At 36.6% G+C, this 27,204-nt stretch overlaps 2 protein-coding genes and 1 long non-coding RNA gene across 4 annotated transcripts; 1 reads left to right on the forward strand and 2 right to left on the reverse strand.

The window, feature by feature from the left end:
• Nucleotides 1-4: 4 nt before the first annotated feature.
• LOC133835876 (uncharacterized) lies at nt 5-19,244 on the reverse strand. Of its 2 annotated transcripts, none has more exons than XR_009893648.1 (3): nt 19,151-19,244; nt 18,196-18,569; nt 5-188 (listed from the first exon to the last, which is right to left on the reverse strand). It is a non-coding gene; the product is annotated as an uncharacterized LOC133835876 (long non-coding RNA). The 2 variants fall into 2 exon arrangements; XR_009893647.1 differs by having other exon boundaries at nt 18,196-18,749; nt 19,151-19,206.
• Nucleotides 19,245-22,849: 3,605 nt separating this feature from the next.
• LOC133838875 (alpha-taxilin) lies at nt 22,850-25,038 on the reverse strand. Its single transcript, XM_062270114.1, has 4 exons — nt 24,847-25,038; nt 24,370-24,770; nt 24,139-24,285; nt 22,850-24,080 (listed from the first exon to the last, which is right to left on the reverse strand). Exons 1-4 carry the CDS (start codon nt 24,916-24,918, stop codon nt 23,180-23,182), a joined length of 1,521 nt encoding a protein of 506 aa, XP_062126098.1. The 5' UTR covers nt 24,919-25,038; the 3' UTR covers nt 22,850-23,179.
• Nucleotides 25,039-25,694: 656 nt separating this feature from the next.
• On the forward strand, nt 25,695-26,683 carry LOC133838877 (V-type proton ATPase subunit G). Its single transcript, XM_062270118.1, has 3 exons — nt 25,695-25,869; nt 26,034-26,134; nt 26,209-26,683. Exons 1-3 carry the CDS (start codon nt 25,788-25,790, stop codon nt 26,377-26,379), a joined length of 354 nt encoding a protein of 117 aa, XP_062126102.1. The 5' UTR covers nt 25,695-25,787; the 3' UTR covers nt 26,380-26,683.
• Nucleotides 26,684-27,204: the final 521 nt, after the last annotated feature.

A 27,204-nucleotide genomic window follows, 5' to 3' on the forward strand; every position in this document is an offset into this window, starting at 1 on the left:
TATTATATATTATGTATATATATATTTCCTTAAATATATTCAATTTCTCGTCCTTGTGCAGAGGGAAGAAAAACTCTTTCAGTGATTATTCCGTTTTTGCGGTCGAGTATATTTTTTTATTTTTATTTTTTTGGCTTCCTTCACCTTTGCATTTTGACGCGGCTAAGTCGCTAATGAGGCAAGCATTGCTGCAAGGAAAGAAAGAGACAGAAAAGAGAAAGAGAGAGCAGCATGAGTAATAGGTCAGGAAAAAAACCAAACTTACATAAATCAGTGAGCCAAGCTAGCGCAACAAAATAAAAAGAGAAAGAGAGAGAGAGAGAAAGCGCAAGGACGCTGCTCATCATCAAGCGTGGCTTGCGGTCTGTCAGCGCTGTGTGTGTGTGAGTGAGTGTGTGTGTCGTTGGTTGTGTGTGTAAGGGTATTCTTGACTATTTGTTAAGGCCAACTTGCAGCTGCCGGAAGTGCAACTTGTTGTTGTTCGCAGCCAAGCAACAATACAGCTTATAATAAGCGTGCCTTGTATATACTAAGGGCTACATTAAGTATACGCAGTGTTTGCGCGCTGCACAGAAAAACAACAAGTTGCGTGAATTGCAAGCCGTCAACATGCAAATGCTGATTATTATTGCGTGCCATAAATCAAAGCGAATCGAGTTATGCGCGCGCCTTGGCGTATGCAGCACCTATTTTCGCACGCCGCCATAGTCGATGGGCGGGGGTGAGAAGATGGTGGCGTGGCAGAACGTGGGTTGGCAGGAAGTTGGTTAAGCAGTCTTGTTGTTGCTGCTGCTGCACTTTCTGCCTGTGGAAACCAGCAGCTGTCTGGGAAACTCAGATGATATTAATGAGCACTTTGCATGCAGACGAATTGAGTATGCGTCGTCAGAGATACCGCTTAATTGCACCACCAAATGGGGTAGTTTCGAGTGCGTGAGAATGCTGCCAATGCACTGCCACAACAATTTGCACACTTTAACTGCGGTTTAAGTGGCGCCGCACTGCAGAGCTCTGATAACGACTTTAACTACGCAACTCCTCAAAGTATGCTACACTTTTTTTAAAGTGAATTTTAAGTATCCCAATGGATTAACAATTGTACTGTTAAATAAGTTATAAGAAAGAGTAATACTGCTTTTAAATTTTAATAGAACACTTATATTTTTGGGATTTAGATTCTTTAATTTGAAAAACAACTTTGTATTCTCTAAGTTTAAATTAAAGATTAAAGAAATATTTAGTTAGTTATACATTTAAAATAAAATTAGGAAAACATACTCAAATGTTTCTATAATAAAATAAATAACTTTTTAGTTCAGGAATTTAAATAAATTATTTATTATTTTATTTCAATTCTCAGTAGTAGTTAATTTCCATTTTATAACCATGAGGTATTTAAAAACTTTTTTTCTCTTGTCTTAAGTAAAGTGAAGAATTTTTGTTCAATGTACATTAAAAAAAATAACAAATGCTAATAAATAATATATAATTTATTTGCCACTTTCAGTTTTTAGTTTAAAAGATAAGTTTATATTCTCTAATTTTAATACTTAATGTCACCCAAAACAAATAAAACATACCCAAATTTATTGTATTAAATTATGAAACTCTTGTATTCTAAAATTAAAATAAATAATTTAGAATTTCATTTCGATTCACAGTCTTTAATTTAAATCTTATAACCATCAGATACATTACAATTTTTAATCTCTTATTTAAAATATAAAAAAATGAATTCTATGCAATGTCTTTAATTTTAAAATAAAAAGTAGTAGCCATGCAATTCATTTAATTTAAGTAATAGAACTTAATTTGAAATCCAATTCAAGTAGAAGAAGAAGTATTTAGTAGTCGCACATTCCCCATTTGACGTATTGAAATTGGTTTATGTAAGCTTCGATATTATATATATATTGATGTGAAGGACAAATTGGAGAGTTGGCTGCAAATTGTGAATTTGATGCATCACTCTTTTTGAGCGTAGTCAAGCATTTTGAGAGCTGTCAAAATGCGCAACTTTATGAAACTGTAACTATGTAGTTACGAGTATTGCTGAAATTCAGAGACAACCTCGAGCGAGAAAAAGTTGATCGCATTTCTGTGTCCACTTGAGTCAATAGCTTGACCTCTTTGGCTTTGACAAAATGCAATAGCGCTTCAATGTTTGAAATGTGCTCAAGAGCGAGTGCCGGAAACTTTTGCACTATTTTCCATTTCCATTTTACACTCATACACACACACATACACCCACACAACTTTGTCTGTGTGCTCTTGGGTTTGTTTTTGTGTGAAAGACTGAGCGAGTGAGTGGTGGGCGTGAGAGTTGTGCTATCAAACGGACGGTAGACAGCGCGTTCCATTTGCCAAGTCAGGGCTATTTTTCAGCTGAAATTGATAAATCCAGCAGATTGTGTGTGGGGGAGGGGAAATAGGTCACAGCGACGCCGGAAATAGCTTTGACAGTTTAATCCAAGCAAATATATTTCACGCAGTTCTCCAATTTGCTTCGGTAATTTCCTTTCGCCATGAAAATTCAAATTCCAACCAAACAAGAAAAAAAAAACTGTTCAAACCATCAAAAATAAATATTTACGTGTATTTGCCTAACCCTGACTTGTGCTTTTCTTGCTTTTCTGCAATTCAAATGAGCTGCAGCCTGTCCAATGCTGCGTATACATAATTCATCAATGCCAATGCTTGTAACTCACTCACGATTCTCCATGGCGTTGCTTTTACAAATGCATCAACCGAGCAGCCGCAGGGCACTTTCATCAGCAAAGTGGACATATTATGTTATGTGTGTGTGTGTGTGTATAATCGAATCGATAAGTACTCTCATGCATAGTTCATTTGCCGAGATACTTTCAATTGCATAAATTAATAATAGGCATCTGCAAGTAGTTTACCTAATGCGTAGTAGATCAAGGTTGTGATTTGTTAGAGAAAATAGAGTGTACTGCATTTCAGGTAATGCGCAATGCAGCTTTGAATGCTGCACAGAAAATCATAACTGCTTAAAGGCATCTTTTAAAGTAAATATTGTATTAATATAATATATGGGTTAAACTCTGGCGAAGATGTCACGTGTAACACATTTTAAATTGAAAACAACATATACCAAAACATTTTTGTTATTTGGAATAAAGATGAATAGTTTAATTTTAGTACTTTAATTAGAGTTGAGCATTATTTTAAAATCATTTTCCTTTTTTAAAATAAATACAAAATATAAGGAAAACATGAACAAATTTTAACGTAAGGCAGAAAAAGTTATTAAAAGTCTTAGCTCTAAATATAGTGAATAATATTGAATAACCTTTACTTATTTTGAAAATTGTTTCAATTTACTTTTGTAAATAAGTAAATATTATACATTTGTCGCCAGAGAATTACCCGTATAGATATTTTTTTCGACATCACTTGTTATGTTCAAGTGTGCTTCAAATTTTTGCCACAACCATTTTCTCTGCCGCAAGTATTTCTTATTCCTGAGAATTTGGTTGCAATCGTATAAAAATTGTAAAAGTTATTGAAGAAGAAGTATGGCAATTAACGTCTACTGCAATCGGGTCATAGCTTCTTTGGCTGCCAATTTGACCATATTTCGAGTGTTGTACTTCTTCGATATAGCGTCAGTATATTTTAGAATATATTAAGAATAATACGGTACTGTTTTGCTTTTGTTATATAGATTTTTATTAAACTAGAGACTGAATATATTCATTAAAATGAAAATGTATACATAATATAATATAAATAATTCTTATTAAGTCTAAGCTCGTTACATTTGTTGCAAACTGAACCCAAATCAATAGATTGAAAGATATTTTACCGTATTGATAATTAAAAACAAATAAATTGAAAAATTAAACAATGAAGAAATATACATCTGATATTTCTTGACAAAAAGTCAGTCGCAATAGTTCAAAACTATCACTAAAATAAAATATTAACTGCTGACGCTTCAAAAAAATGTTGTTAATATATTTAATGCTTATTTATTTGCATTTATCTCATAAAAAACGAGTATTAAATTCTATGGAGCTCATATTTATATTTTTTTAAATGCCCTCAACCCTGGTTTTTATTTTGTTGGCAAATGCGATACAATTAGCATAAACAGCTTATGGCTAGAGTAAGTCCATTAAATGGGCCCCATAACGCTAACAATATTCTGGCAGCAGTTGAAAGCGCGAAAAAGAAGAGGGAAAAATGGCAGCAGTAAGCGTCAGTCAACTAATTGCATGACTCAATTTGCACAAATCGCAGGCAGCAGCAGCTGAAAGTGCATTTTACAGCATTTTTATATCGTTTAAAGAGCGGAAGTCAGTGACAAGAAGAGAGCTCGCGGAAGGAAGGAAGCGGGGTAGGCAGAGAGGAAGCCAAGCGCACATTTAACTTTTAAATGCAGTCGCGACTGCTTTGTTTGTGTGTGTGTGTGTGGTGTGTGTGTTATGGGTAACATGTTTGTCAAATATTACGTATACGACATGTGCACACGAACACCCAACGCCGTTTTCGTTATATTCAATGCCAGGCCAAGCCAGACCAGAAGTTGGCTAATTAAATATTAAATCAGGTCAAAGCTTAAACGTTTTAATGCCCAAATCTTTATTAGCCAATTGCAAAAGCGACAAAGTTGCCACAGCCAATGTTTGCTCATTGAAATCCAGTTAAAGTGCGACAAAGACTTAAAGACTCTTCACATTGTGTTTGGCTGTTGGCATATGCAAATTGCGTTTCTCGGAAGCAATGCCAACTTTTCTATGTTTATTCATTTGTCTAATTGTGTTTGTGTGTGTGGTCTATAGCTGGAAATATGGAAATACAAATAGAAATTCAAAATGGAAATGGAAATGAAAATGCTGCGCTGCTGGAATGGTGTGTGCATGTCAAGCCTTCAACTTCTAAATGGCAACGACAATATCAGCAGCAACAGCAGCAGCCAAAGCAACACAAAGGATAAGGCTTGCTGCTTCTCAGTGTGTTTGCCTTGCATGCAGACATGCAACGCCACTCGACTAAAAGCTAAACAAAAACGCAAGCCAAGCCCACACACAATCACATACATACACACACACTCCCTCGTTGCCTAAAACACACACAGTGGTTCAAAAGCAAGCAACTAAATTGCTGGGGTTATAACATTGTAATACATAGCGCTAATTTAGTTGTTATTACTTCTCATTACAACTGCCATTTGCAAGTAGTTCTTTCTCTTTTGCAGGATAATCAGTTTCCAAATTGCCAAAATGCAATAAAGAGCACACTCAACTATGCCTTGTGTCTCGTCCTTCAAGCTGAAGCCTTGATTCCAGCACAATACTCAAAGCTAAGACTGTGAGCTGCAGTCTAATGCAACTGACGAAGGTGCAGACATGTTGATGATACCATTGCCAAGCAGAGCATTAGCACTCTGTCTTCTTAGATTTGAATCGAAAGCAGTTGAAAGCAAGTTGTAAGTGAAAACTAGGACAGTTCGAAAAGGCTTAAATGTGTGCAATGACAACAGCAGAGAAAACAAATTAGTCTATTTGAATTTCAGTTTTAATATTTCATTAGTTGATGAAGCAACTTTAATTTTACAATTTCAACAATTTATAAAAATAGCGATTGTTAGTCTATCAATATTTATCCATTATATATAAAAGTTAAAGAAATACTAATAATGAAAGTTCTTTAAATGTTAAAGTATTTTATTAGTAGATGAAGAAATTTAAACATTTAATAATGTTAATAAGATATTGAAGTACTATTATGAAAATAAGTAAGTGCTAGTCAATATCTATTTATAATAGTCAATATCTAACATAATATAAATATATATTTTATTACGGAAGTTCCATTTGGTAATTGCGATCCTAGTTTTAACTGAATATCTGATAAACTTATAAATTTACTACAATTGAAGTGAGGCTGCACTAAAAAATCTTGCGGCAGCAAATTTTTTTAATCTTTTATTTATATTTAATACAAATTGAATAAAAATCATAAATGAAAAAGAAAATGACTATTTTGAGTGTCTTAAATTTTTTTTTTTTTTTTCTGCTTACAGAACAGAGTTTGTACTTCACACAGTTCATCCTTAAATTTGTGAATCTGTTCAAGTAGAGAAGATCAAAATATTCTTTTTTATTTAATGTATTATGTGTAATTTAATTTTAAAGGCGAAAGTCAAAACAACTAAGTCATTCTGCCTAAATTTGTAATAGAAGTTCACAAACTTTTGTAAAACATTCATATTTTTTAAATAAAATTTCCTAAACATAAAAACTAAAATCAATTATTTTACCTTCTATATCTTACAAAAATGTCAATGTGATTTTCATATTTTTTAAATAAACTTTCCCAAACATAAAAAATAAAATAAATTATTTAATCTCTTAGAAAAATGATCACGATGAGATATTTTAATACCTTTTCTTTCTTTCCATTTTTTGGACTCGATAAAATCTAGAATTTCTTCTGTGTAAAATATGTTTTATGTTATGTATGTGAACCGTATGCATTCGATAAATAAAGATATTTGCAACCCACTGTGCAATTGGCAATGTCGCCTAGTCTTTGTCATTTCCCGCTGCTTTCATGCCACTTTCACGGACACGGACAGGAACACGAACACGAACACGGACACGGAGAGAGAAACGGACACCAATGTCGAGGAGTGGCACACACATTACAATACAATGCGAGTTGGCTGGTGGAATGAGAAGGGCAGTTGTGAAAAGCAGCCAAGCAACTAACCAGCAACTATCTAACTAAATGGCAACTGACAACGGGCCACACGCAACCGCAGCAGGTGAACCGCATTTGTGTAGAAACTATGCATTATTAAATTGAGTATGGCAAGGAACTGAGCTCCTCCCACTCATCGCATGCGAGGACACTTGCTTGCTTGTGAGTTGTGTGTTGCATGCTTCACAATTACTAAACACAATTGAATTCTTTTTTGGCAAGAAGCAAGAAGCTACAAAAAGTGACGCCCACAAGGTCGATAAGAGATCTTAAAAAATTGCGCCCACATCAAACAATAAATCAACGCCAATTATAGACAGCAATATTTTTCCATTTTTTTTGGCGGTCTTGGCCAAGTTTTCAGCTCGCGGCCGCGACAAATGATAAACGACTTTGAGCGAGACAAAAAAAACAAAGAGCCAAAGAATTGCAACACTTTTCAATCTGTTTGCCGAGATTGGCTGACACTTGATTTTGCTCGATGTAGGCGAAACGAAATGCAAAAAGGGAAAAAAATAAAAAAAATTCTAAAAACTGGCTAAGTACTTGCTGAGAAACGGCCAAATAATGAACCAAAGGATTTCGTGACGACATGTGAGAAATACTTGCAGTAAATTGAAATTGCAATCACAATTCAAGGAATTTGCACGAGACTCTTCTGTTGGTTGTAGAAAGCTGGGAAAGTGGCATTGGTCTAGCAGTGGAGCTCTCTAATTGAAAATGCACAAGGAGAAGGATTGAGGGGAAATGAGGTGGCTTATACCCTGTAAATAGTTGACGGGAAATGAGGTGGCTTATACCCTGAATAGTTGAAGAGGTATGTTTAAAAGTGTCTTTAAGGATTGATGTTTTAAGATTACTAATTTGTATTTCGTATTACGCTTCGTTCACAAATTGAGTTGTGTCTCTTCGTTGCGAACTATTTCGATCACACTATTTTCCAAACTGAACAAACTATATCTTAATGAAGTAAAATGAGACACATTGAACTGAAGAAACGAACTAAATGATCTATAGAAACAAATAGTTCCTTCACTTTAAATTGTACTTAACTCTGTTCACAAACCAAAAGAAGAAGCAAGGAAATAGAATGATAAAGTGTGGTCAGACTTTAAAGGCCATAAAAAAGAATGATAAAGTGTGTCGTACTTACAACTTTATAGTGAAATACTTAATCGATCTATTATAAAGTGATATTTTTATTAATTGATAAGGTATAAGACAGAATGTGAGCTTCAATGAAATCTTAAAAGTCTGACAAAGAAAAGTTGAAAGCTTAACATTTTAATGAACTATATTACTAACTAAGTTTCTAATGATTCAAATTGTATGACAGAGCGACTAGAACTCGTTTATTTTACAGGGTATAACTTTAGATAAACAGTTTGGTTTAACTCTCAGTTCCTGCCGATAAATGTCTATGGGGGATTTCTGCTTGCATTTGATATGAGCATAATGGCAGCAGCGATGCATGCTCGCATAATTAGTAGAGAGATAAACGTTAATTGATTTACACTTCAACAACAGCATCGACATCGACATTGCTATCAACATCAACAGCGACATCAGGGCTGACAGTCTCTCGATGCACTTGCAATACATATGCATAACATAAAGTACTCGTCTCCATAATGGATAATTGAATTATGCGGCCATCTGAGCAAATGAAATTGAACCACACATCAATAAACCAAGCGACAACAATATTCAATTTGTTTGCCAAAAATGACGCTTGTTAAATTGAAAATAGCCAAGAATAACAATGAGAGGCGAGTAGAACACTAAAAAAATATTGTTAGATAGTCAAATTTAATTTTAATGAATAAAGCAACCCAATAGACTGATTTATATTGTTTCTATATTATGTAAACATAGAAGAAAATATGAAAGGTCGTAAATTCAAGTGATAAAATTATTGTGTTAAGCAATTAAATTGTCAAATAAAAATATTCATTTATATTGTGTGGGAATTAAATTTAAATTTTCAACTTAAATGCCAAACACTTTTATTTTCTGCGTTCGTAAATCAAATTTTATTATGGCCAGCAATTAAAAGTTTAAACGAAATTATTCATTTAAACAAAATCAAATTTAAATATACAACTTAAATGGCATTCACCATTTTATTTTCAGAATTCGGTATTTACGTATAAGCGATAGCAATTTATATTTTACTGCTGACGAGTTTTCCCAATTCCCATTAAATTGAGTAAATTATGTTTGTCGATTGTATTGTGTATGGAGTAACTCTTTGGGCCAAACAAAGCTTAATAAATCCAGTTTAATAGTGCCGATTATAATCCAGAGTGTCACTGATATGCTACGATCTATTTCCTTCTGCGAGCACGCATATTAATCACTTTTCACAAATTGTTTGCATGGGGAATCAATCGGCATATCCATATTTAATTTATACGTTATTTTATTGACTCTTTTTTGGAGCTCAACTTTGAATCAGAGTGCATATAAATTGGACTGGTTTAAATCTGCAATTCAATTGATAATATTTTCGTTATTTTTGTTTTTGAATAGAACTCTGAACAAAATATGAATATTTCATTGTATGTGTGCACGTTGGGGATATATCAATGTGACAGCGTGACGCATAATTAAAGTTTGTGAATGTGCCAAAAGTATTGGCCGAAAAAGTTGGGCAGGAAGTTTGGCAAGTTGCCAGCTGATACGTTGGCCTAAAGACGCTCCAGCTTCGGAAGCCATTAGTTATTATAAGTTGGCCTGTCGAAAAAGGTGAGCAGCATTTTGTTGAATTGAATAGTTTATATTCAATTATACAAAACGAGTGGCAAACGAGTGTTGCCAGCCAGTTGGGAAATTGCTTAACGATGCGTATACGTAATGTCACAGCATGGACTTGAAAATTTCAGTTTAACATTAAAACATAATCGCTGGGGAAATCAGTCTGAAAGTGTTGATGGCAAACTTCTTTGTGTGCTCACTTTTTTGTTGCTCACTACTTGTCATTTGGCTAGTTTGTTTACTAATGAAAAAAAGAGAAACCCAAGGAAAATGTGAAAGGGAAAAAACACCATGCAGATAATTCAAGAGCACATTTTGTGAGCTGTCTCTGTTGCTGCTGCTGCTGGCGCTGCACGCAGCACTTTTGCCCCAATGGAGCTTTAAGATAAGCCAAGAAACAATAACAAATTACTCCCCAGAGCAAGAGGAGCAGCATTCTCTGTTTCTGCTGTTGTTGTAGTTTCGCATCCTGGCAAGTGGATGCCGAGTAGTATATCCTTGTCCTTGTCCTTGTCAGGCGACACCATTTGCAATAATTTTTTAGTTAAATATTGTGCCCAAAAGCCATTTGGGCAACCAAACAAGCAACCACAATCAACGTATTCATGCCATTCGTATCCGTAATCTTAAATCAACAAACGATACCCAATGCTTCTATTAGTGATAGCACAAACACACACGATTATTAACGTTAATGCATGTGTGAAATTTACAATGCGAACAGATTATCCTTAGGCATTTATACTCCAAATAAATTGTACAGACAAATATTGCTTTTTATTTATTTTCCTATTCTATTTATTTGCTATCTAGTGCGTGATTCACGCTTCTGTATTTTTTGATCACGCTGCCATCTCTAATGCCTAAGTATTTCCGACATGCTCACGGTCACGAAGGCCAAGTTAATTGTTGCCTCACCTAGTTGAAACCATAAAAAGCATAAGAGCTGCTTACTAGGAAAACTCTAACGAAATACTATGAAAATGTTTGACTCTGAAGTGTGCTGTAATAATATTTGAAAAGAAGAAAAATACTTAGAGATTGTATACCTATTAATACTGATGTAGAAAGGTTTCCAAGTTATTGAAAGAAGATTTTAATAGAAAGCTTCAAAATATTTCTAGAAACATTTTTATAATAAGAAATAAAGCTACAGTCGAGTGTGTTCGACTGTGAGATACTCGCTACCCAAAGTCAACAAAATCGTAAAGTAAAAAATATACCAAATGAAAATTCCAAAATATACAGAAGGCTGTATTTTGTATATCGATGTAGTAATATATTGAAAATATACCATAGAGTGCAAAATATACCAGATTGTCATCTAAATCAACTAAGACCCGATTGCAGGCCTCGTTTTTGCCATACTAAATTATTTCTTAATAAATTTTTCATTTACCCGTTGATTATAACCAAATAAAACAGTTCAAATAACAGTTTAGAAGATTCTATTTCAGAAGCTATTTATACAAATTATGGGAACCTTCGTTTAAATCTAAAAAGGTTTTTATTTTAAAGTTGAAGATTCATTTTAATTCTTAATCTCTAATTTTAACAAATCAATACTAAATGTATATATCCGATACACTATTTCTACCATAGTGTACTATATCATAGGTTATTCTAGCTATGTGCAGGAAAGTCGGAGGCTTCTCCGACCAAAAAATCGTTTATCAAGAAATAATTTTATATGTTCAAAAAAACGGCTGCAGTCTGGTCTTACTTTTGTTGGTATTGTGTATGTGCTCAATAGTATATTTTAGATGAAGTGGTATATAACAGGCCAAATCCTGTTACATAGATTGTACATTTCGGCTATATTTCAGTATTTTGTTGGTAAATTTATGTGTTATTTTTATCGAAATCGAAAAGCGATTATCTCTTTGTTTTATACTCTGCTTTGTTTCTAGTTTCAATTCGTCAAATTCTCGCTTAATTTTATTGTGATTTAAGCTTAGTCAATCAAATGTCAATCAATGCGCGAAATTAATGAAATTTCTATCTCGCTGCATTGGAAATGTTTGTGGTGAGTTCACCACACAATCAAAATCGAAGCAAATCAATTTCACATTGCAAATCTCACGCTCTGGTTTTAGTCTTGAAATATGTTTAGAACCATACTCAACACAAACTATATTATTTAGAACTCGACATAATTAGCTCATCAGTTTTGCTGACCAATTGAGGCATAGTAAAGTAGAAGTTGAAACACATTTGGAAAACTAGCTTGCAGATTTACTGGCAATTATTCATCAAGTCAGCATAGAATTTTCTGCTTTTTGCGCAAAGTTTTACTCTATTTTTTTTTACGCCAACTGCCGACGGAAATAAATTAAGCCAGCTCATAAATTAAAGTGAAGCGGGCTACAACCACAACAACAATAACATAAAAAAAATGATTGTTTTGTCCAGTGCAAAAACAGTTTGTGGTTTTGTGGCCAAAAATTATTTGTTAGTGACTGTAATGTGGCCCCAAAAAAAATTTATACGCAGTCTGACTTCTTTTTCGTCTTCTTACAGAGCCCCAAATAGAAATTGCTAAGCATTTGCGTTTCGCCTTTTGCTTTGTGTTGGCCGATAAAGAAAATTATTGTCTAAAACTTGGCGCATATCGTCGAACCGGAAGTGCTCGCCTCATAAAAACTAGCGGGCGTCTCTCTGTGTATGTGTGTGTGTGTGTGTGTGTGTGTGCGTCGCCAGCGGGACGACGTTCAATGGCATTTTATTGTTGAGCATTTCGCACAGTTGTTGTTGCTGGCAAGTACAATCGTATACGAAATTGCCACCCACCCAAAAGTCAGTTTGCCATGTAGAAGAACTATTTTGGCAGTTTTGTTAGCTTGGCTGGCCGACAATGAAGTCAGTTTTTAGCCGCTTGGCCAGTGCCAAGTAACTTTCTTTCTGTTCGAGTCAGTTTCATTTGTGGGAGTCTCTAAAACTTTTGCAACGGAAATGCAAGCGCCAACTTTTTTGGCTCCAAGCGCCTGGCCTTTGTTCGCTTTTTTGCATACTCTTCTGACTCGTTTGGAAATGTTTTGCTTTAATTTCTTTTTTAGTGAAATTAATGAAAACAATTGGCAAAGACTGCAAGCAGTAAGTTCTTGATTGGAGGCCACTTCAATGAGGCTACGATACAGTTGCATGTAACAAGTTTCCGGTTTCACACACTCACTTACAGATACTCACACACACACACACACACTCATTCAAGCATGACCAGGTCTGGCATCTTTTCAAAATAACTTGACATTTACGAGTCGAGCAATGTGTGTGTGTGTTTGGTTGTTGCTGAAGCGTATCATGAAACTGATTGCCGTTTCACTCAATTCAAGTCTTTGGCTTTGGATTGCCTCAAGTGGCCTGGGCTCTTGATGTGAATGCGAGTCTCGGCTAGTGTAGCATGAAGGACCTCCGATGTATGAGCAAATCAAGCAGGAAAGCTTATTGGACTGCAAATAACGCCAACATATATAATGAACATATTATGCAGATATTGCTGTACTACAATATTAACTGGCATTAATGCTCAACATGGTTTTTATGATTTTACTTTTTTCTTTTTCTGTTTTTGGCAATTTTTATGGGTTTCTATGTTGTTGAGCAACAACAGCAATAACCGAGAGAGAGAGAGAGAGAGAGAGAGAGAGAGAGAGAGAGAGACGTCAAGACGTGGCAATAAAAAATTGTGCAAAACTTTTTCAGCTAAAAATAAGCAGCAAGAGCAACAACAATGGTAATAAAATAAAAAAGGAAACATTCAAGGCGCAACTCATACAAAAAGTACGACGACGCGAAAAAGTATGCTATGCTTTTTTTCGTCGACTCTCGCCTGGCGACGCGACGCAAAGCTGCCCTTCCTTGTACTTGGCCAGTAATTAATGCTTGTAAGCACCACTCGTCTCACTATGTGTGTGTGCCAATTGTATGTGTGTGTGTGGCGTTGCCACATTTTCAGCTCTCCAACTTTTTTGTCGATGGCTGCCTTGTTAATTGCATGTTTTCCTTCACAACATGTGCCTGCCCCGCAAATCTAACTTTGAATTCTGTGCAGCCTCCATCTACATAATGTGTGGCAATTAAAAAATGTTACCAAATCTTGGCATCAAGGTCGACCGCGTGCCCAAATGTCTGACAGTTACACACATACACATTTCTTTTCTTTGCAACACATGGCGTATGCGTATTGCGTTCACAAGGCAAAACGCAAAACGCAAAACTTTGCACAACTTTGCATTCATCAGCTGGCCATAAAACCAACGAACGGAAGTTCGCATAAAAATACAAAAGTACATAAGAATATGTATCCTCCACTTTGTGTGTGTATGTGTACTTTGGCTTGTGGGTGCGCTTGTGTGTGTGGGTATGTGTGTGAGTTTGTGTGTTTTATAGACACATCTGTGTCCCATACTCGTTTAGGAACATCTTTGTTCTCTGTCTGGTTGCGTGGCCCATTTGTGTTTAATAAGTTGACCAATAATGCGACAATATTGTGACAATCATAAAATGTTGATGTCAGGCAAATAATGATCTATAAATATGTTTATAATGATTAAGTTTCTCGAGTGCACTCAAAGCCTCAATAACAACTATCAATTCAAATTAGCGGGAAAAAGGAAATTTATCATTAATTAAATGTATAACAAACTTTGCTATATGATTTATAGTCTTCAATGCTTAATAAAATATTAAATGTTGCGCTTTAAGGCATGAATAATCTTGTTAAGTAGCGGCTATTGCTCAAAAGTATTAATAGAATATAATATTCAATTAAAACTTCGCTGATAGCATTAATTTAACATATTTATTTCGTTCAACTTTCTTCATACACAATTTCTGTTAATTTGTATCTCATAGAAAACACTAAAATACAATAGCAAATTTGTAGTAAGTAGTCATTTGATTTCTTTCTGCCGCCGCAAATCTAAAAATTGAATGTCAAGCGTAAATTTGAAGCTAGAAACACGATTTTAAATACTTAGTGAAATAATTTTGTATGGAAAAAAACGCCAACTTACTACGGGTTGCTTTGTCTGGTATATTGTGCACTCTATGGTATATTTTGTAACTAGTACTATAGCAATATACCAAATATAGACTTTGGTATATTTTTGTGGTATATTTTGAAGTTAATACCGCACTAGGTAGCGGGTATTTCACAGTCGAGCACACTCGACTGTAGTTACCCATTATTAATGCAACTTTATTTGCATTGAATTTAAACAAAAAGCAAATCAAGTAGTAATTGCTTCATTAAAATGTAATTATAATAAACCAAGGCGTTATTAAGTATACGTAGCTTATGCCCACAGTCATAAAATTATACTGCAAATGGATTAATTTAGGGTAAATCAAGTGCGCTTTGAACAAGTGCCTAAACACAGATAATAGTCTTTAAATCGAATACATTCCGAAACTCAGCAGAGCAGAAAAAGTGATTTGTGTGCTTAAAAACACCTTGGCAAACGCATAAATTATGCAATCAAGTGTGTTTTTCCACAAATTGATTTCCAATAGCCGAGTTTTTGGCTTTGCTGTAAAGTGTGTATAGTATCTGAACTATCTTTGCACAAGTATGTAATTAACTGCGTATTTTGATAGCCATAAAAAAGGAAAGGAACGCAACACCTAAAGTGATTAGGCAATTTGTGGAAACGGGCTGAATCATTTCACGCCTTCTGTTGTTGCGTGTCACGTCGTTCAGGTAGCAAATATTTGAGCAGGCCATAAAAGCTCACTCATAGCAGGCGACACCCCACACTTCCCCCCTCCCCAACCAACTAAATTTGTCACTTGACCAAAGGTCGAAAACGGGAACAAAGAGCGAGGGAACGAGGGAGGCTTTAATCGCATTGAAAATGCATATAATTGAACGAGCATAATTTGATTAGTGACTTTGATTAGATTTGTCTCATGCCTTGATTGACTTTCATTCCGCAATTGCGAAATGCGTTCAATTGAGTTGAGTTCAGATTGGTTTATTTTTAACATTTTCTATTTGCAGTTCCTTTTTTCGTTGTTGTTGTTGTTGTTGGAGGCGTTCGCCCACTTTGCACAAGAGCCAACGCTTTTCTGTGTAGGCGTAGGCGCATGTGCATGTGTGTGTGTGTATGCGTGTAAGCGCGTGTGTGTGAATGAAACTAGAGCGCACCTTGATGCTATTTTTAAACGTCACACAAAACAGCAAACGGCCACAAAAGCAACACCAACAACAACAACAATCGTCGCTTAGTTTTGCGCTAAGTGTTTTTTCCATGTTGCCGCCGCATCCTTTGTGCTGCAGCATCGTAGGCCAAGTTCGCCGCGTTGTTGTTGTTGCTGTTGTTGTTGTTTTTGGTTGTTGCTAGCTTTATTGTTGCAGTTAGTTGGCAACACTTAAAATACAGCTGGGCAAATAACGTCAAGCATTATATAAATACATGACACTGAACGTTTTACTCACACATTATTTAATGAATTGCAGTGCACCTGAAGCACCCTCGAATTCGTTGAAAGCGCCCCTCTGGGGCATGTGGCATGTGGCATGAGGCGTGAGGCATGTGGGGCATGGGGGCTTGGGGCACTCAACGTTTTATTGTGGTGTTACATTTGCTGCGAGTATCGCTTTCATGTTTAGCTATCTTTAATTTAATCTTTTTACTTTCGCATTTGATACTTTGCTCAAGTTACTCTGTGTAAAGTTTTAAGTTATTGCTAAAAGCTTATGAGAGCTTTGCCACATTACTTGAAATGATAACTAACCTAATCTTGAGATAAAGTTTAATAATTAGTTGAAGGAAGATTTGTGGAATAATCATAAAGCGAGAAATATCTTTAAAGAAATAAAATCAGACAAATTAGAAGATATTTTAGTTAAGAAGATTAAAAGACTTCTTGTGAAATCATAGATTAACTTTTTGGGATAGAGTTTTATATACAAATTATAGTCCAGAAAAAAGAATAAGAAGGATTTCTTAAAGCGAGATATTTCTTTAATGACATAAAATCAGACAAATTAGAATATATTTTAGTTAAGAAGGTGTAACATTGTGTTTGGGATAGAATTTCATCCACAAATTATACTCCAGAAAAAAGACATATAATTTAATTTATAATATAACTCATAATATGTATATAATTTGTATAATAATAAAAATATTCCAAAAAAGTAAAAATATGTATTATAATTTCAATATAAATTTTCCCTCATTTATTTTAAAGTAATTTATAATACTTTTTCTAAGCAATACTTTCAGAAGTGTTAGTAAATAATTACTTTGCACTGCTATTTTTCTGAGCATTAGCATATCAAAGCTAAAAATAGTTTCGATTTAATTATAACTAACAAAGTTGTCGTCCACATCTCACAACACTTAAATTGCTTTCTAGTTTCGAAATTAATATGTTAATCTAAATTGCCATCAAAATGCGAATGGTTTTGTGGCACGATATCAAATGTAGCCTAGTATAATAACAAAGTGTTATTTGTTTTCCATTGTTGCATTTCATTCAGTTATTATTACCGATCTAACCAATCATGTGGAAGATAATTGTGGGCAGGACAAAGAGGATTATTTTATGGCGGCGTATAACAAGTTTTTGGGCCCAATTTATGCAATTATAAGTTGTTTTTGTTACACTTTATGACAACTCTTGAGTATAATTTAGGGTAGTAAGCAATCTAATATTATGGAGATTTTCGACATTTTGTTATTAAAAGTCATGGTTGTCAAAAAAAGGAAAAGGAAAACCATTCTTCATGTATCATTTGCTTCTTATTGCTATTTATTATTCTGCGATGCGTAATATAGACTTTTTTCTTAAGGGATACGATATAGAAATAAATAATGTTGAAGGAATATGTGTGTAGTTTTAAAAAATAATGAAATCCAAGGATTGCACTTTACTGAAGAGGTTCTATCCTAATTGTTCGACTCAATACAATTTCAAATGACATTCTCATGCTCAATATTTTAATTATTAAAATATTCCAAAGACAATTACATGAGAAGTCTGTAATTTTCTGCAATTGGAAACAGTTGTCAAAGCTCCCATTGGGGAACTGGCAATTATGCATAGTATTCATAGTTGTGAATTATTCATTTGTTATTTATTATTCATTCATAGCTTACAAAAACAGAGCAAATGAATGTTGTGCTTTCGAATTTCGAATTTTCATAGTAATCATTTTGTAGACTAACTTTTAAAGCCTACTGTGAGTGCCAGGTGAATTTGCGCGTGTTTCTGCGTGTGCGTGTGTATGTGTAAGTGTGTGTGTGTGTGTGTGTGTGTGTGTGTGTACTCTAGCATGTGTGCGTCTCTGTTTCTGTGGGAGTGTGTGAGAAATTGGCGTCTAGTTAAATAAATCGCATGCGATTACAATTTTATACAAATGTGTAGTTAGTTTTTAGCATGAGTTTTGTTTTCTGCTTCCTTTTTCGTTCTCGTTCGCTTTGTGCGTTTGTTTCGCTTTCGCTTTCGCTTTCCGTTTTAGTTTCTTGTTCATTTTCTCAGCTTAGCTTTGGCTTTGCTGTGTGTGTGTGTGTGAGTGAGTTTTTTTTTTATGGCGCCTGGCGTCGCTTAAATGAGTTGTTGTTTATAGTTGGCGAGTGTGTGTGTAAGTAAGTGTGTGAGTGTGCAGGTGATAAATTTGCATTTGTAGCGTTACGCTATTGTTTACTTTATAGGTTAGTTTGTTTGCTTTGCTTCTGCTATGCATATATTTACCTTCGATGCCTTTGACGGCGACGAGGACAACGGACGAGTTAACCTCTCTTTCCGTTTCTTGGGGTCTCTCTAAGCATGCCAGCAGCTACTTCAGCAGCAGCTCTTGACTTTGCCACTCAACGCACTTGACTTGAGCCTTGCCTTTACTTTACTTTCCTTGGCTTTGGCTTCTCACTCTCTCTCTCTCTCTCTCTTTCTCTCTCTATGTTTTTATTTTGTTGTATGCTGCTTTTCGCGTGTCTCGTTTTAATTTGGTAATGACTTTGGCTTATTAATTTATTTGCATAGTTGCGCACATTTCATTTGTTGTTGTTGTTCCATTTTCGGTTCTTTATTTTTTGCCAACTTGTCACTCACTTCACCTTACTTCTTTCCTTCACGCACACACGCACACACACACATTGTAATTTTTCGTTAGCTCGTTTCGTTGTTGTCGCTTTCGCTGTTGTTGTCGCTCTTGTTCTTCTTCTTGTTGTTGTTGTTACTGTTGTCGCTTACATTCGCTTGCAAAACGGAGCGACAAAGCAAAAAGCCAAGCAAGCAAGCAAAGCAGCCTGCACAAGTAACCAAAAAAAAAAAAACGAAAAACGAAAAAAAAAGTGTATCTTTTAGATCCGGGCATATCCTTTATCTCGGACACAGCAGCAGCGCAGTCGACAGCGGCCGCAGCTGCGACGCCAACCGCAGCAGCAGCAGAGTTAGCAGCTGCGGCCGTGGCACCTCCAGCAGCTGTAGCTGGGCAAAAAAAAATTTTGGTTTTGCTACGCGAAAATTTGAATGCTCGTTTATAAAAATGAAAATGTTTGCAAAATGGCAACACAGCAACAGCAACAACAACAACAATCAACAATTTGATGGAGCGACAAGAGCAGCAGCCATAAATAAAAGTTATGAAGAACAAAACCGCGCAGAGCGTTGCCGCCAAGCGTAGCCCAGTTACCGTTAGAGCCCTTACCTAAAAAGCAGCAATCGACGCGCACACGCGAGTGTCCTATACACAACTGATTACAGGCTACGCGCTCCTTGCGACTGCGGTCCGACTGTTAGCGTTGACAGCGACGCCATGACTTCGTTTTGGGTTCGGGTTCGGGTTAGCTTCGTGTGCTCGGCAATGGCAACCGACAAACGACAATGGCGCGACGACAACAACAACATTACAGAAATTTGACTAAGCACAGCTTTAGCTTTGCCTGACGCCTGACAGCTGAGACGGCGACAGAGGCAGAGCCAGAAGCAGCGGCGACAGCTTCACGTTATTATGCTTTCGCCGCAGCGCTGACAGCGGCGGGGGCTTTCTTACGGCGAGAGTCAAACGCATGAGAGAGCACACGAGAGGACATAGACAGAGAGAGCGAGTGGCAAATGGCAAATGGCGGAGAGGCAGTCTGGAGCTTGGCACTGAGTGAGAGAGTGAGTCTATGGTGCGAAGGCACCCGCGCTTACAGTGGGACTGATTTATGTTCATTGTTACACTACATAGTTTGTTCGTAGTTTTATTCGTGCATAATGTAGAGTTTGAAATGTTTAACGAAATAATGAAAGAAAATCATAATAATAACTTCTATAAAAGTGATTTATTTTTAAGGTAGCAATAAAAGTCATTGCCAATGTATTAATGCAGAGTAATGCCACGGTGCGCACAGCACACCTCACTCACACCTTCACACGTACCGCACGCAGCTGAGGTTGCGAGTCAAACAGTCTGGCAGCACTAGGAGACTTGGTTTCATGCTCAACTCATCTCTTCGCATCTCAGCTCGTCTCGGGTTGCTTTCTGGTCTTGCCCTCTCTGTCTCGGGCATATGTTGGGCACCATGCTGTGCTGCTGGCGTTGCAGTTAACGTCGCTGTTAACTTTCGCTGTTAGACGACATAAAGCGCGTCTGAGAAATTATGCCCAAGAGCTTAGGATGAGCAAGTAGCCCTCCTCCCCCTCTCGCACCATCATATTGTTGAGTATCGAGCATTGCCACACTTTTCACCAACAGCGGACGGACATTTTACAGCCAAATGACAAGTGCTTAGTGTGTGTGCTGCTGCTGCTGCTCCTGCTGTTGTTGTTGTTTCTTAGCATTTACATTTTTCAAGCTCTAAAATGGGCAACTTGTGGCAAATGGAAATGGTAATGAAAATGAAAATGGGAGGAAGAAAGTGTGGCCAAGCCACTTGGTGCACGCTTGCGCGCCTTTCAAATTTAGCGTATTAACTCATTAAATGTTCAAAAGCTCATTGCCTGCGAAATGTGCACACATCTGCTAAATAACAGCAGTATGTATATATGTATGTGTGAGAGTGTGCGTGTGCGAGGCTGTCAGTGTGTCAGTGTGTGAAATATGCACATGTGTCGCCTATGCGGCTGCGGCTGCTATTTTTCACACTCACCGCCCCCTTTGAGGGAGCGACAGAGAGGATGTGTGGGTGATGGAGATGGAGATGGGGGCTCACAGGGGGGTCGTTGCTTTAGCTCGACCGCTCGGCCGCTTTATGCAATTTAAATTAATTTCTGTAATTATTTTAGTGGCGCACTTAAATAGCTTTATTTAAAATGCCAGAGATTACGCTCGCAAAAGTGTGCGTGTGTGTGGAAGTTGCTCTCATCTCTGAGTGTGTGTGTGTGTGTGTGTGTGTGTGTGTGTGTGTGTGAGGGTCAACTTGGCACTAAGCATAACATACGTTGCATGCGCCTGAATAATTCATATCAAAATGTGGCCGGCTGTCTAAAATGACAGCTGCGTGCCGCAAATAATTACAGCGCGATTATAATGTGACCATGAAGCACTGCGCTGCACTGGCATCGTGCCTCGTGCCCCCAAGAAGCATGCCCCACAGCCCACACTAGCGTTGCAATGTGTTGCATGCCATCGCAGACATTGTGGCACCAGCTCAGCCAACGTCAGCGTCGACGTCACCGCCAGCTGCGACGCCTCGCTTCGACGTCCACACTGCCAATTTGCAGTTCTATTATGCGAGGTGGCCGCCGACGACGAGTGCCAAGATTGGGGCAGGCAGCTCTTGCAACTTGCAAGTTGCAACAACACGCGACTAAACAAACAACAAAGTAATGCCAACTGCAGAGTCTCGACTACATCATACCCTGTACAAAAATATATTTATTTATTTTTTGAAAGACGCCAGTCAAATTAATACTCAAATTATGAAATAATGCAAATATTTGGTATATTTTATTAATTGTCGTAAATAATAAATTAAATAAAAATTAAGTTGGTGTTTATTGTAGTGACTCTTATTAACTCATTTAACTTCATATCTTACTAAGACTTTTAATGGAGACTAAAATTTAATTGAATTATAAAAACTTTTGAGTGTTCGTTATTTTTAATAATTAAATTTTCTATTAGTATCTGAATAGTATAAGAAATATTTGATGTATCCACAGTTTTTTTTATTTAAATTTATATTTTTGTTATCTTTATATTTTAATAAGACTGAAAAGATAAATATTAAATTTAATTACACATAGTTTGAATTACAAAATATTTTTATTTTATATCATTTAATTATAATTAATATATTTTATTTAATTAATTTTAACTTTGGGTATTTAAATAGTATTAAGTACAATATGGCGACTAAGTTCTACCCTACATTTTAAAATTCTAATTTTCCACTTTCTCTATAACAACTCTATTGTTTTATTGGTTAACAATTATAATTTTCAAAGATATATTTTGAATATGTTAAAAATTTGAAAAAGCCTTAGATTAAAATAAAAAACTGTAAATATTTGATAGATTCAGAGTATTTAACTTTATATTTAAATAATTATGAACAACCTCTTAACTGAGTTACTTCATACTTTACTTTCAATTTATCCTTGCCAAATATCTCATCCTCGCCCTCTTGGGATTTTGTGTTTACAGGGTATAAGCATTAACAACTTTCTTGCCAAAGTTGTGCAGTCAGAAAAGCAAAAGCAGCAAAGACAAAAATGGCAACAGCAACAACAATAATTGCAGCAACTATAATAAAAACTATTTTGTTAAACAAATTGTGAACTTAATTGCTTGCGGCAAGTGAAAAGTTTGAGTTTCACAGTTGCCCCTGAGTGCGGCATGCGGCATTTCATTAACATTTTCAAACTGATTGCCACTAAAGAGAGAGCTAACAATTAAGAGATTCGTTTACCTACAAAAGGAAATACTTTATAATAAGTATAGTATATAAGACTGCTCTTCTTTAAATGAATTTACGACCTTGAAAGTATGTTTTAGATTTGATTTAAAATTCAGTAACGAATTTTTCAGCCCTTTAAACAACTTCTTGTATTAATTTGTCTAATATTAAATTTTTATCTTTAGAAAGAAACTGAAGAATAAAACAAATATGAATATTATAACTTTTATGGTTCATCTTTTTTTTAAATAAAATAACTTTATCGATTTTACTACTTTTTTGAAGAAATTATTTTTTCAAGCTGAATCAAAGCAGCTTATCATTTTTAATATCTAACAAATTTACTAAATTCTGTGTTAACCAATACTATAATAAAACTTAGTAGAAGGAAAAATCAAACCAAACCATATGATAATCATTTTTTAAAGCTAATCTCAAGAAGAAAAGTACTTTAAAAGAAAGGAAGAAGTTCAGTTTAGTTCAAGAAGAATCGTCAGATCACGAAAGATAAAAGATCGAAATGATATTTCTAGGAAAACGTTTTAATCAATATTGTTTTGACATCAGCGTATGAACAGCGCATTAATAAATATATAATTTACTTTGTTTTTTTTATAAAATACAATAAATAATTATTTTATAGCGATTATGGTTTGTGATTGATTGCTGTTGAGTTTCAAAAGTTACTCTTTTTTGCGACACACTTAATAAAAATTGCTAAAACAAAATGCACAAATATGAAGGAGATTTTGTGGAGAAGGTGACATGAATTTCGCACGTACAAAAACAGTTGAGAGGGGATCGAGGATGACGAGGCAATGGCATTGAGGTGGGAGACGTTGAGACGCCTCTTAATCCGACTTCGAATCAATTAAATCAGGCACTTTCGTTTCATTAACAGTCTCTGAAGTATCGACAACAGTCTCCGATGTGGTTTCCGACACGCTTTCCACAGGTGACTCCTGTTCCTCCTCTGGCTGCTGCTGCTGCTCCTCCTGCTCTGGTTGCTCTCCCTCTTGCTCCGGTTCAGCTGCCGAGGACGCTGTGGCAGCTGCAGCTGCTGCAGCCGCCGCCTTTGCCTTTGACTTGGCCGCCTTCTTTTTGTTATTCTTCTTGGCATTGCTTGCGGCCCGTTGTTGCTCCTCGGCCTGTCGACACTTCTCCGCCTCGGCAGCAGCGATTTTGGCATCATTGGTGGTCAGCAACTTCATTTGATTCTGCAGATTGGCCAACGTTTGCTTCAACTCGGCGCAATTGCGCGTCATCAACTCCATTTTGGCATTGTCCGAATTCACAGGCGCAATCTTGATGGGCGTCGGCTCCGGTGGCAGCTGCGGCATGGCGGGAATCTCAATGTTCTGCTCGCGCAGCGTCTGATGCAATGTGGTGCGTTCCAGTTGCAGAGCACGCAACAGTTTCTGCAGCTGCTCCACTTGCTTTTGCAGACGTTCCGAGAGCTGATCGCGCTGCTGCTTCTCGGTGGCCAGTTCAATGACCATGGCATTGGCTTTCTCGTATTTCTGACGCCAGCCCAGAGCTTCCTTTTCGATCTTCTTGGTGTGCTTCGACATCTTCTCCAGCTCGACCTTGTAGCTGCCAAAGACTTCGTTTGATTTCTGCAACGATTGCTGGAAATCATCGTATTTGGCCGTGTAAATATTCAGTTGCTCCTTCAGCTGCTGCTCGCGCTCCGTTAGATCCTTGATGGCGCGTTGCGCCTGCAGCAATTTCTCCAGTCCAATTTGGTTTTCTCTGTGAAGTACTTTGCGTAAATATATTTAGATTAAAGGGAATTCGATAGGCAGTTTACTTGGTGAGTATTTCCTTCTCCATGGCCGCCTCGACTTGGGCCTTGTTGAGCTTCGCCTGATGCAGCTGCGACTCCAGATGCACCTGCTCATTGAGCTTCTCCAAATGCTTCTCACGCGCCTGATACTGTTCCGCCAGCAGTTTTAACCTAAAAAGTAAACCGCATGAACATATGGTTGGATGATGCGTATTTTGTGGGGCATGCATTGATCTATAAATAGATCCCTCTTACTTTTTGGTCATTTCGATGTTGTAATCACGCAGTTTGATGTTCTCCTCGTTGTTCTTCGTTAGGGACTTCTGCACCTCGGTCAACGAGTTCTGGAACTTGGCCTGGCTCTCCTTGCGTCGCTCCTCCTCCACCTTGATCTGCAGCATGCTCTCATTCTTCACCGACTTGAGGATGCGCTGCTGCTCCCGGCACACCTCCTGCAGCTTGTCGCGCATCAGCACGCTCTTGTTCAACTCCCGCTGCACGTTCTCCTTCTCCCGCTGCTGACTCTCCATGTGCCGTTGCAGGGCGCGCATCTCTGTGTTTAGCCGGGCCACGTTCTTTTCGCTCTCCACATGTCGCTGCAGCAGTGCCTTCAGTTTGTCCTCACTGCTGGCAAATTCATCCAGCGATTTGAGCACCTGGGTTACAGTTATTTATTTATTATGGCGGTTGTTAAGTGCGTAGCTCTTGGGAGTTTGGAGTTGCTAAACTTACCACATCTTCGACCTTTTGCTCGCGCTGCTTTTCTTCGCGTGCCACCCGTTTGCCTTTGCTTAACTTTTCCATGCTTGATCGTGATCGTTTCTCTATATTAGTGTGTATATATACTACTAGTTTGAATTTTTACTATATATGTTTTAGGCATCCAAAATAACACACACACATTGCTCTCCGTCAAGTGAGAAAATACGGCCAGCAGCGGCAAAACGTTAACAGCTTTATGGTATGTTAATAACAGACAGTGCGGCGTTGCGCTGTTAAAGTAAATTCTTTTTTCTTTTGGCTGATTTTGTGAATTAAAATAGAAAATTAATTTTTACAAAAATTACCTACTCCTTTTGTAGATAAATTCAGTGTAATTACTTAAATTTAAATAGTGTTTATCCGGTTTCTAGGCAATCTCTGTTAAATATTTACGGTGCCATGACATTAACATTTAACAGATCACAGCTGTTTTAAATATTGACAACTACGTACTATTAATCCGAAACTACGCGCGCTCAGCACAATTATGTTATTATTAATTTATTAACTAGAGTGTTAACTATAAAATAAAGAAGTTTATTTCAAGAATTAAGCGTAAGCGCTCATAAAGTTTTCGTGGCGGTCGTGCGATATACCAACTTACAAAACTCGATAAGGCGGCCTGTTAATTCAAATTTGCTGTTAAATCTGCGATACTGATGTCAACGGGTGGAGCAGTTTAACGCAAACAGCTGTTAAATTAAACCGATAGTTGTTTGTGGCCGCGTCAACTCTAATTTCCATTCGATATAATCGATATGCAGGCTAATTGGGTATGTATGCGTGTGTGTGACTTCGTCATATGACATTTTTCACGTCGTTTGTGTCACTTGCTTTTTTCAACTTGCATTGATACCACGGCCGAAGCGAGCAGTTAATCAGTTTTTAACTAAATAAATATATTTTAAAAAATGGCCAGCCAAACGCAGGGAATCCAGCAATTGCTTGCTGCTGAGAAGAAGGCAGCTGAAAAGGTTGCCGAGGCCCGTAAACGTAAGCAAAAAAGAACAAAAACACAATAATCCAATTGGACAGATACAGAAACTTACGTTTTTTCACTATCGACGTTACGCGCTTTTGAGCGAAGTCACATGATGCGCATATCGTGAAGTGTAAATATTGCTAAAATGATAATTCTCTGGTGTTGTAATTGACAGGCAAGGCAAGGAGATTGAAGCAAGCCAAGGATGAGGCCACCGAGGAGATTGAGAAATTCCGTCAGGAACGTGAACGCTCCTTCAAAGAGTTCGAGGCCAAGGTTAGTTAGTGAAGACATTTGAAATTGGCAACTTTTCTTCAATACTTCAATCTTACCCCTTGCTTCCCCTGCAGCATATGGGCAGCCGCGAAGGTGTTGCAGCCAAAATCGATGCTGATACTCGTGTGAAACTTTCCGATATGGAGGGTGCCATCAGGACACGCAAAGAACCCGTGATTCAGGAGATCTTGCAGTTCGTCTACAACATCTCGCCCGAGGTCCACAAGAACTACAACAGGAAGTAAATTGTATTGTTGTCTTTGAGGGGTGGGGCTTTGGCCTAATCCCAAAGGAAAAATATGCTCGTTTCTATTGTAAATTCGATGTCCAAGTTCAACTCTTTTAAATGCATATAATTTAGCCCCTTAATAATAGTGCATTACTATATTAAACATACAAAGCTGTATTATTATTCCATATACTTATTAAAATTTGTTGTTTCACCAAAATGAAATTGTTTGCGCAATTTCTTCAACTAAATTAATTTTGTGTGCATTATGTTGTTTACGTTTTATTCAATGCAAAATACAAGTTGTTATTTTTATTTGACTTTTATAGTTTTTCTTTAATTTGGGTTCAAATTATCAAGCTGCAATTTAAATAAATATGATTAGATGTTTTCTGCAGCCGAAATGAATATGAAAACTTAATTGGTTACTAAATAAATTACTTTCATATTCAGATGTTTTATTTCCATAATAAAGAGCTTTCTTAAAGCTGTTGTTTTATTTAACATCTGTGTCCACGTGTGACCACATAAAATTACTAAAATATACCTACCGATGAGATATACCATTTTCCGAAATACTCCAATAATTGCGACCTGGTTACACTTGTATAGACTTTTAGATACATTTGTAAAGCGGGTAATTTTAAAAAACTATGTAATATTGTGTTTTATAGAGATCCTTGATACATATATAGAACTTTGTTTCTCACTATTCAAGTGTTTCTCTATCATTTATTAGATTTGCCGCTTAAATAAGCGTTGTACGAAAATGCCATTGCAAACTGAATGCTTGGTATATTTTGAAATTCGGAATGCGGTCACTCTACAACATAGTGTTTAT

Source organism: Drosophila sulfurigaster, chromosome 2R (genome assembly GCF_023558435.1).
Source record: "Drosophila sulfurigaster albostrigata strain 15112-1811.04 chromosome 2R, ASM2355843v2, whole genome shotgun sequence".
NCBI lineage: Eukaryota > Metazoa > Arthropoda > Insecta > Diptera > Drosophilidae > Drosophila > Drosophila sulfurigaster.